The sequence below is a fragment of the Lactuca saligna genome, chromosome 3, assembly GCF_052625555.1.
Source record: "Lactuca saligna cultivar CGN05327 chromosome 3, ASM5262555v1, whole genome shotgun sequence".
Classification (NCBI taxonomy): Eukaryota; Viridiplantae; Streptophyta; class Magnoliopsida; order Asterales; family Asteraceae; genus Lactuca; species Lactuca saligna.
The window spans coordinates 98,721,037-98,732,918 of NC_136419.1; the positions used below are offsets into that span (position 1 = coordinate 98,721,037).

Sequence of the window (11,882 nt, forward strand, 5' to 3'; positions counted from 1 at the left end):
ATTTTTTGGAGGTAATACTTTCGTTCTTGGGCTATATCCTCCCAGTTTCATCATTTTGGGGTTTGTGGGGAGTATATCTTTAAATGTTTTGGAGTTTGGAGGTTAGATCTGAGGTTGCTACCTCAGATCTGGAATATTGAAGGCCTAGAGTGCATTAAAGTTCCTGTGTTTGAGTGCTTAGTGAAGCCACCATGTCCCAAACCTTGGTTCTAAGGTGAATAAGGCTTAGATCTCTTTAGATTCACGTAAAGTTTGCCACTTTACGTGATGGATGGATTGTAGGAGGTTGGATCTATGTTTTGGATCAATTGCATGGCCTGAGATGCTTCTGTATGGATTCAGATCGGTGGTACTCGACGAGTCACATGGGTGGACTCGATGAGTTGCTTGAAGATGGCCTGGAACTCGACGAGTTGGAAGAACAACTCGGCGAGTAGGTTGAAGATAGCCTTGGACTAGACGAGTCCATTTGGACTCGGCGAGTCTTGTCGAGGAAGTCCCAATATTTCTGGTTGAGTCGATGAATTGGTGAGTCAAGGGATGACTCGGTGAGTTGGGTGCGAGTGGACTCAGAATTGTTGGACTCGACGAGTCTTGGGATGACTCGGCGAGTTGGGTCGGTAATTGAGGGAAGTTCTGAGCATATGGACTCGGCGAGTCATCGGGTTGACTCGGCGAGTAGGGTCAGTCAGGGGTTAACTTTGACTTGTCCAAGGTTGACCAGTTGTCTTCCAGGGGTATTTTGGTAATTAAGGGTATTTATTGAGTTGTATGTTTTGATGTTCAGTGGAGGAGTTCGTGTCAGAGTTCGGAGCAGCAGGATCTTATCCTTTCAGCCGACAGTTTCGAGGTGAGTTATCCTCACTATATCAACAGGGTCTAAGGCACCAAGGCCGGACCTTTATTGGATTGAGATTCGGATATGGTTATTATGATATTGTTTGATGTGTCCGCATCCTGGTAGCTAGGATGGTACATGCTAGGAGACCTTGTTAAGGTCAGTTTCCCGATATACAGAGCGATGCTATGCTAGTGACCGGTTAGGTCGGTAACCCGGTTAGGGTAATGATATGCTATGTGATCTGCTTGCTCGGTTTGTTGACTATGACTGTTATATGATTGTATGTTTTGTGCACATGGTTGTTTGGACTGGAGATGGGTTGAGGCGGGTCCTGCTTTGTGCTGTAGGCCAAGATACCCAGGGCAGACCGGTTGTTCCGAAGGCCCAGCGAGCGGTCCGAATAGGCTGTAGGCCCCACTAGGGCGGACCAAACGTGCCGAGGCTCGGAGTGTGGACCAAGCCGACTGAAGGCCCGATGCTGGCGGACCAGTCACACTGTAGACTCAGAGAGTGGACCAGGTAGGTTGAAGGCTCGATGCGGGCGGACCAACCCCACTGTAGACTCGAAGGACATGACTAGACCTGGAGGATGGATTCGGTGGACTGAAGGCCCGATACGGCGGACCAGTCACACTGTAGACCCGATATGCATCGCTGTTCTATGTTCTGTTATGTTATGTATGTTTTATATGTTTTGGACCGGGAGGTCGCAGCCTGGAAGGGCGTATACGTGGTTGGTATTTTGGGGGTATCTCACTAAGCTTTCGGGCTTACAGTTGTGGTTTAATGTTTTTCAGGTTCTTCAGGAGACCGTGGCAAGGCGAAGGCGCGATCGTACCGCTCCTCTTGATTTTGTAGCAATGTGATTTTGGGAATACTCTAATGATTTGTATTGAAAACCTTTTTGTAAACATTTTAATGGAAATCGGGTTGTTTTGAAAATTTTAAATTGGTTGTATTTTTCGGATGTTACAAGTTAATTCATGTTCCGAAAATAATATTTAAAAAAAGAATTTTTAGATTTTTCCATTTATTTTGTATTTTAAAATTATTTTTTAAAATATGTCAGTGTAATATTCTATTTAGAACATTTCACGTATTTTTCAAAAAAAAAAAAAAACGGGATTTTTTTATTATTTTTATTTTTTTTAGTTAATTCAAGTTCCGAAAATAATATTTAAAAAAAAGAATTTTCTGATTTTTCCATTTATTTTGCATTTTAAAATTATTTTTAGATTTGATCTCACGGTCTTACAAAATTAGAATAGTCTCAAATGAACCTGAACCTATATATATATATATATATATATATATATATATATATATATATATATATATGGAGTCAAATATATTGTAAGTGAGACTTTAAAATTTAAAATTCAATCTTCAGGATTATATATATATATATATATATATATATATATATATATATATATATATATATATATATATAGGATCAAGTAGGAACGCAAAAAATATAGGAACCATGAGGATTATTTTTAGACTTAAGATTGAAAATATAAATTGATAGGATTTGATTTTATTTATCGTCAAAATCTCGCAAGATGATATGATATTTTGGTAATTAATTGCTAGATTTTGATAATCTTCGGGGAAGGTTAATTGTTTTGAGGTTACAAGTGACAAAAATAAAAAGATTACAAGAAAAAAAAAAGGAAAATCCGACCATGTGGCCTCTCCAGGAGTTGACATGTGCCCCTACCCAACATATCAAGTGTCCAATCCTTATTCACTAGTGGGTTTTTTTCCACCTGGCTATAACTTTTTTTTCTTTGAGAAATAGATTTTAAAAAAACAATGTTCTTAAATTTTAGTTATTTAAAAAATGAACACAATCACGAAAATTTGAAAAAAAAATATTTTTTATATTTCTAAAAAAAACAGATAAAAACTCCCTAAAAATTATAAAAATTTAAGGAATGCTTCTGCTCATTATTCTAATGACTTTATAAAAAAGATTTTTAAAAAATAAAGTGTTTTAGATACCAAACTTGATTTTAATATATTAAAAGTTTTAAAAAAAAGTTGAACACAATATGATACAAATAGAGATGATTCAAAATATTATAATTCAATATGTTTATCATCCTTAACTTGTTATTATCCAAAAATATTTTGATTCAAATATTTAATGATCCTTAATTATTATATTTTTTATGATTCAAAATTAAATGATTGAAAAATTGTAATGATCCAAATGTTGTATTGAATAAAAATATTATTTAATTCAATATATTATGATCGAAATTAATATAAATCAAAAATATATGATACATAATATTGTTATGATTTAAAATACTATTATACAAATTTTATGATCCAAAAATAATATGATTCAAAAAAAAGTGTGAACATAAAATATTATGATCCTTAATATTATTCTTATTTAAAATTTTATAATTGTTAATCTTTAAAACTCAAACCAATATTTCCTTTAAAAAATCAAAAAAATAAATAAAAACATCAAAAAATAAAAAGAAAAAATAAAAAAGCCAACTATCTTCAACTACTTAGTAACCATATTAAAAACCAAAAAATTTAACTAAAAAAAAAGCGAAAAAAATAAAAAATAAAAAAGTATATAAAAACATTAATACCGAGCATATATCTATTTAAGATAAAAAAAAATAGTTGAATTTTTACAACGAAAATTAAAATAGAATAAAAAACGAAAAAGAAAAACAAAATAAATGAAAAGGAAAACCAATTTAGATGATGTTCCATGGACATTTGTCATGCATGATTATTCCCTCGATTCTGTATTACATTCCATAAACGTGTGCCACGTGCGAACGAGTAACGACCAAGTAAATGAGTTTGACTTTTGTGCCACTGACGAAATGATTTGTGAAGAATAGTCCAAGTGGTTTCTACCAATTTTTGGGTTCCTACTAGATCTGGACCCCATATATGTATATATATATATATATATATATATATATATATATATATATATATATATATATATATATATATATATATATATTCCATAAACGTGTGCCACGTGCGAACGAGTAACGACCAAGTAAATGAGTTTGACTTTTGTGCCACTGACGAAATGATTTGTGAAGAATTGTCCAAGTGGTTTTTACCAATTTTTGGGTTCCTACTAGATCTGGACCCCATATATATATATATATATATATATATATATATATATATATATATATATATATATATATATATATATATATATATATATATATATATATATATATATATATATTAAAGCTCATGGAGTTTATGAATAGTATAGTTTTTCAGCTTTAGACTTTTGTCATATTATTTTGTTAAGATTGTCACTTTTAGTCCCTGCTCTTGTGTGTCGATTTGAGGCTTATTTTTCCTTCCGATCACAATTATTCTCTGCTCCCTTCTCCTCCATAATCGACTTTTTCTTCTCTTCTTGGGCATTTCTAAGAACCCACACATCATCGGAATCCTTTGGTTTCTGTTATCGACTTTGAATCGACTTTTTCTCTTTGCCGCACCAAAGCTTTCCCTTTCTGGAAAGCTCAATTTCTGGTGGTAGGTTCGAACACCTCAAACATGTCCGATGATTACAGGGTTTGTACATTTTTTTTGCAGATAAAGGATTAGCTAATCTCACCGGTGTTTTGAAAAACTCATCTTATAACTCGATTTGGGGTTATTATGTCTTATTGCTTCTTTTGGCTTTTGTTCATTTCCAATTTCTCCATCCACTATGGCTATTGAACCCTTACGCTGCTTTTTTTTTTCCAGCCGATTTTCTTTTGCTTCTTTTGATTTAAATGAGTATCTCCTAAAACTTTCACCATCCACCACCTTCGTCGACGTTGTATTTAACCACCGGTAACATCTCAAAGCCCTTAAGTTCTTCTTTTTATGTGGTAGAATCTTTTCAAGCATAATATTAACTCAAAACGAAAAGTCTACTTTGTAGTAGATGTTTTTTTTATTGTTAGAAAGAGCATAAATCTTATTTGTCTGAAACATGTTGGAAAAAGCATATTCGTGAAGATACGTTTAACGAAAGAGTTCGGAAAGAAATATTAACGAAAGTAATCATTAACTTATCTATAAAAGTTTTTCATTTTAAGATTTCAAAATTAATAAATTTATGTTTCTTTTCATCTGACAACCATTGGTGTTGAAGTCCACCCATTGGATTTCTTCACTAACTATCGAATTATTCAATTTTACTGTTGAGATAGAGTGTAACGCATGGTTCCCAGTATGTAATCAAAATAATAATTTGTTCATTTTTATATAGCAACTCGATTATTTGGTAGCCCCAAACTCGTCGATTAGAGATTAGAAGGGACACAGGTTTTAAGCAACCTACTCAACGAGTTGAGAGCCTGAACTCAACGAGTAGGCCGACAGGGGTGAAACCCTAATTTCGGGGATTTGCACCCTATTTAAGCATCTTAATCCTCTCATGCTAGCCTCATTCCCAGCCTCCAAGTCCCAAGTCCAAACTCCAGAAACCCTAACTCATTTATGAGCTTGTGAGCCATTTTTTAGTAAAGTTTTTGTGTGTGTTGAATCTTATGAAGGAAGGAGAAACTTGGGGAATCAAGAAGAAACTAGTAGATCCAGAGACTCCATTTCTCTCTCATCATTTTCTGGTAAGCAAGTCTCAAACTTGCTTAATAACTTCTTAGATATCCTTATTGTCATATTATTGGGTTTTTGGTCCAAGATGTTTAATCTTTTGGAAATGGACGTCCTAAGTGAGTATACCTTCAGATATAGAACCTATAAGGGCTCTCATGGCATAAAGGTGCAAAATTTATGTCCATTGAAGCCCCATGCAAGCTTTAGGATGTTATTTAGGCCTTTGAAGGTCCAAAAGGCCATGCATAGAGAAAAAGGTGGAATCTTTACGTGTTCTTGTAGTGTCTAGGGTCCAGATCTTAGTTTATATGCCTTGGTTTAGAGTATTGATGGTGTTGGGATCAAGATTTAGGTCTTAAAGAATTAGGGTTTAAGCTAAACACATTATGTATGGCTAATAATGGGTAATGTTTGAAACGTTACCCTTAAAAGGACATTCTCAGAGTATATGTGAAGTATGAAGCTCAGATCTAAAGAATATGGGCTTAATCCATTAAGATGGCTTAATAGAATAAATAACTCGTCGAGTCCATAGAGGAACTCGATGAGTTGGTTCGAAATCCCCCCACCCCGTAGAAGGAAAAACTCAACGAGTTCAGGATGGACTCGACGAGTTAGAACGATTTGTCCCGACTCTGTAAAGGGCAGAGCTCTACAAGTCTATGAGGGACTCGATGAGTTGATTCGTTTATCACGATTCTGCTAAGCATGGAAACTTAATGAGTCAGAGGGATGAGTCCACGAGCTAAGACAACTCAGAATGTTGACTTTGACTTTGACCTTGACCTTGATTTTGACCAAGGTTGAATAGCGAAGGGTTCTTATGTATAGAATGGTATCTAAGGAGTTGTTTATGTATATGGCGTGAGAAGAGCCAGTTGTAGGATCAAAGACATTTAGCTATTTCACTTGACATTTGAGGTGATTTTTCCTCCAGTAGGAATGGGTCGAATGCACCAATGACGGCCCGTTTATGTATGTTAGCAGATGCTGGACTAAAGTCCGATGTCGGGTCGTGCCCACTATAGGTTTATATGTTTCCAGACTTTGCTCCGATGTTGGGGAAAGCCCAAGGAATGTTTGTATGCTTGATGTCTTCATGATTCTTGCATGTGTCTATTTATATGCTTTCAAACTTCAGTCCGATGCCGGGGAAAGCCCGATCAAATGTTTATAAGCTTCCAGATTTCTGTCCAATGTCAGGCAGGGCCCAAGGAATTTTTATATGTTTTGATATGATTTTATGTCTATATGAGTTTTTCCATATTCTTATGTATATCGAGCTTTGCTCGATATTGGACTTTGGTCCGACACCGAGTGGGGTCCGATGTTAGACTTCAGTCCGATGTCGGGTGGGGCCAGATGTAGGGACTAGGCCCAAGTTATGTGTTGTGTGTTTATGTGATTACGTGTATTGTATGTGGTAGTTTTGGGAGACTCACTAAGCTTCGTGCTTATAGTTTTCAGTTTTGGTTTCAGGTACTTCAACTAGTAAAGGGAAGAGCTCGGGATGACTGTAGTGCACACACCATTTATTTCAACCTGGGATGTTTATACTTAGATATATTGATAGATGTTTATGATATTTTTGAGATATAGCACTTATTATTTTTATATGATGAATAATGTTGTAGGGTTTTATTAATGTTTAAAAACAAAATTTTTAGACCATATTTTTGGAATGTTACAACTTAGTATCAGAGCCTTGGTTTGAGAGATTCAGATATACTCTCAGGTGTGTCTGGACTCGAACTGAGGACCTAGTATAAGGATTTTCAAAAAAATAAATCCCTTTTTATAAAAAGGATTTTGAAAAGAGAAAAAGGGTGTGGTGCATGCAATCAGCCGAGCTCAAATAAGTACTCCCACATTACCCATACAAGTTTATGTTATGATATGTTATAAGAACTGCACGCTAGACTAGGGCTAAGGATCTAGGAGGATGCCTTATATGCTTGTTATATGTGTATGAGCTTTATGAATTGCATGCTAGTATTGATTAGTCAGATATATGATGGCTTGTTTAGGACACACTTGATTACAGTTACTTAATGCTCGAATGTTGCTTGCTTTGTGCTTTTAGGAGTTCTAGTTATATTTTACTAAATAGTAAATGAATATGCTAAGTTACATATTGCGATGACTAAATATTTCAGAAGGCTAGGGTTAGCCTGATTTTACAACTCTTTTTTGAGTCCAACCGTTGTAGGGTAGGACCTCTCATTCGAAGAATCATCTAGTCTTAGTGATATGTAATGGTATTCGGGAGTGAGTTAGGGGAGATAGTAGGGACTTGTTATGAAGCTAATGGCGGAGAGTGGGTTGGTGATTACCCTAGGGCAAGCCTAGGATGATATTAGCACGTGAAGAAGTAGTAGAAGAAGGGACTTGGTGGAGTCATGATAGCTCTTAAGGAAAATACAGATACATGTGGAAGGTAGTATGGGCCCGTACTACTAAAAGCAAAGGATCGGTACTCGAATCAAGGAAGGTTGAGAAGAATCCACGGAACTTGTCTTATATCTGATCCCTTGATATGTGATGAGTATTGTGATGTTTTTTATGGTGTGTTTTTCAGTATGGTGACACTTCGCAGTAAACCAGTCGGTAGTTCAGGCGCCGGTGAGGGATCAGGCTCGGGCTATGGAGCTGGGCAGCTAGATGACTAGATGAGGGAGTTCATTTCATCTGAGATCACTGATAACTTCATTTTATTCACTTCTTTTTATAGTTTATTTTAGCACATTTCATTCGCATTTTAGTTAATTTCCATGCATATTTCCCTTTTTGTTATTTTAACATCTTATCACTACTTGTATGTTTTTATTCATGAGTTTAAATGTGTTTATGGTGATTAGTTGGCTAATTTCTTGATTAAGTAAAGGATCTTCAAATTAGCAAGCAACAAGTGATTTTTGTGTTAGTTTACTTCACACAACCGTAAAAACATTTTCTCCCAACAGGGCAGTGGAAGCATTTGACTCCTCTTGGTTTTGGTTACTTTTTAGTTCATAATGTTAGTTGACTTTCACTAATTACATGCTTAATGGAAATTGTGACTTTGAATAAGAAAATTGTTATGAGATTCTCTAACCATTTTAACAACTAAGAAAAGTCTAGGTAATCTCAAGATTCTTGGATTACTATAGCCAAATTAAGGATTTTAAACAAGTATTGCACCATTGGATTCTAATGATATGTTCATCAAAAGTCAAAGTGAGGAAACTTTAAGTCAACCATCTTTCCCTTATTTATTTTAAATCAAACTCTTGTTTTTTATTGAAATTGTCTATCTATATCTTAGTTTAGTTTTAGTTTATTTCAAGTATTTCAAAACACCAACCCCCCATTTTTATTTTTATTGTTATTTAACAAGTATTTTTACAAAGAGATTTTCATTAAGTAACAAATTAAGCCAGTCACCGTGGATTCGACCCCTTTACCACTATACACTATTTTAGTGTAAAAGATTTAGGTTTATTAATTTTGTTGGCCTCGACAACCACCAAATTTTTGGCACCGTTGTCGGGGACTGGTTTATTTTTTAATCAATTTGTTTCTTTATGCCCAGATATCAGCATACAGGTGACTTGATTTACAACCCGAAAATTGAAAAAGAAGCAAGGCGTTTGGCGAAGGAAAAGAGAATAGAACGTGGTCAAACTTCTAATCCTCACGGGGATCCGGAGGTTGAACCCGCTTCATCAAGTGATACAGATCCCGATTCTAGTCCCCACCATCGCCAAGAAATTCCCGAAACACCACGTTTACAACAAAATCCACCCATTATTGAACCAATTGCAATGGCGGACGGAGGAGAAGTTCCCGAGAACTTTGAGGCAAATGATGGAAACCTAGGTTACCCAAACTCCAACCGGTATCAATTACCCCATTTTGGAAGGAGGTTCGGAATTGAAGTCAAGTTTAGTTCATCACCTTCCAACTTTTCATGGATTAGAGGATGAAGACCCCCATAAATACTTGAAGATGTTCCACATTATTTGCACTAGTATGAAGCTACAAGGGTCAACCGATGACCAAATCAAGCTAAGGGCATTCCCCTTCTCATTGGCCGAAGGGCAAAGGATTGGTTATTCTATCTTCCACTGGGGTCAATCAACTCATGGACCAACATGGAAAGAGCTTTTCTTGACAAGTTCTATCCCGCTTTAAGAGTCTCAAGTCTTAGAATTGAGATTTGTGGAACCCACCAAGGTCAAAATGAGACTTTTCATGATTATTAAGAGAGGTTCAACAACTTGTGCTATAGTTTCCCACAACACCAAATTCTAGAACAACTCCTCATTCAACATTTTTATGAGGGACTGTTGCCAATGGAGAGAAGACTAGTTGATGCCTCAAGTGGTGGAGATGTCTTTAACAAAACAACACAACAAAAAAGACAACTTTTCAACCCCATAATCGCAAATTCTCAACATTTTGGCCCACGCCAAGATATGAAGAGAGAAACTCAACACAAATTCAATGGAGTGGGAACATAAAATCTCGAGTCTCAAATCAATGATTTAACCTCTGTTGTCCAAAAGTTAGCCATGGGACAAACTCCACAAGTGATGGTTTGTGGAATATGTGCAATAATGGTACATCTTACGGATATGTGTCCCATTCTCCAAGAAGATGCAGATCATGTAAATGCCATGGCAGAGTTCCAAAATTACCACAACAAGCCATCCGATTACAAAAATGCTTACAATTCAAGTTGGAAGTCAAATCCAAATAAGAGCTACAACCTAAGACTATTGCCTAAAAATGCATTGGTTAGACCTTCCTATCCATCACCACAACCTCATTACCAACATCCACACTATCAACCCAAATCGCCCCCTCCACATCATCATCAATAATCTCCTCAATCCCAACCACTAGTACCTAACAATTCCAAAAAGAGAAAAGAACTAGTATCTCCAACTTTGAAGCACAAATGGGAGATATAGTTACATCTATAAGTAAGGTGGAGTCGCGTAGGAAATTTCATTCTCAAACCAAAAAGAACCCAAATGTCAATGTGGTGACCTTGAGAAGTGGCAAACAAACCGAAGAGAGTAGTTCAAAGAAGAAGCCAAGGGATGAAGAGGCAAAAATATAAGTCATTCCTATTGAAGAACCTATAGTCAAGAAAGATGCACAATCCGGAGTTCCAAAGATGACTACTCCCCTCATAACACCTATAGCCACTCAATCACCATTCCTCACCCAACTTGCGACTTCGAAGAAGAATATGGAGGAGAAAGAGATTTTGGACACCTTCGGAAAGGTGGAAGTAAACATTCATTTACTTGATGCTATCAAACAAATCCCTAGATATGAAAAATTCTTGAAAGAGATTTGCACCAACAAAAGAAATTTGAAGGGAAACGAGAAAATCTTATTGAACGAAAACGCATCCGCGGTTTTACAAAGGAAACATCCACCCAAATGCAAAGATCCCGGAATGTTTCAGTTCCTTTAAAGATTGGAGATGTCACTTTTAGTAGTGCCATGCTTGACGTTGGTGCTTCTATCAATGTCATGCCCTATTCGGTGTATGAATCACTGAATGTGGGGCCTTTAAGTGAAACCGGTTTCATAATCTCTCTTGTGGGTAAGTCGAGGGTCTTTCCTAGAGGTGTTCTAGAAGATGTTTTGGTGCAAGTGAACCAATTGATCATTCCGGCAGATTTCTATGTGATTGATCTAGATGAGCAAGTGTCCTCCAAATCAGCTCTAATCTTACTTGGGAGACCAATTTTGAAGACGGATAGGACGAAGATCGATGTGTATATAGGAAGCTTGACAATGGAGTTTAATGGTGAAACAATAAGTTTTAATATCAATGATGCTATGAGATATCCTAGTATTGTTTCATCTTTACACATTGTTGATGTTGTTGAGCCACTAACCCAAGAAGTGTTCGAGTTGTCTAACCATGATATGTTGGAAATGATATTAAGCAAAGGATTCGATTGTGGGAAGCTAGCCGAGCAATTAAATCTTTATTCTTTGGATCCGGAAGTTGAGAGGTTGGTCAATAATTTAGGGGTGAAGAAATCTACAAGATTTCATGTCAAATAAATTGAGTTTCCCCCAGCCAATACAAAATTGCCTCCATCCCTTGTTCAACCACCGGAATTGGAATTAAAGGTCCTACCTCAACATTTGAAGTATGGTTACTTGGGCAAAAATGAGACACCCCCGGTTATCATATCGACCCATCTAACCAAATTTGAAGAAGAGCAACTCCTCAAGGTGTTGAAGGAACATAAGAAGCCATGGGTTGGACAATCGCGAATATCAATGGATTGAGCCCCTTCACTTGTATGCACAAGATCTAGATGGAGGATGAATGCATGCCAAGCCGGGAAGCACAAAGGAGACTGAACCCGCCTATGGTGGAAGTTGTGAATAGGCCTAGTGCTAG

General features: G+C 36.3%; 1 protein-coding gene across 1 annotated transcript; it reads left to right on the forward strand.

Annotated features, from left to right (window-relative positions):
- The first annotated feature begins 10,900 nt into the window (after positions 1-10,900).
- Positions 10,901-11,536, forward strand: LOC145035812 (uncharacterized). The gene has a single exon (XM_078984323.1). It carries the CDS (start codon positions 10,901-10,903, stop codon positions 11,534-11,536), a length of 636 nt encoding a protein of 211 aa, XP_078840449.1.
- Positions 11,537-11,882: the final 346 nt, after the last annotated feature.

Excerpts from the sequence above, each read along its gene's own strand:
- LOC145035812 (XM_078984323.1), top strand. The coding sequence starts at position 10,901 with ATGCAAAGATCCCGGAATGTTTCAGTTCCTTTAAAGATTGGAGATGTC.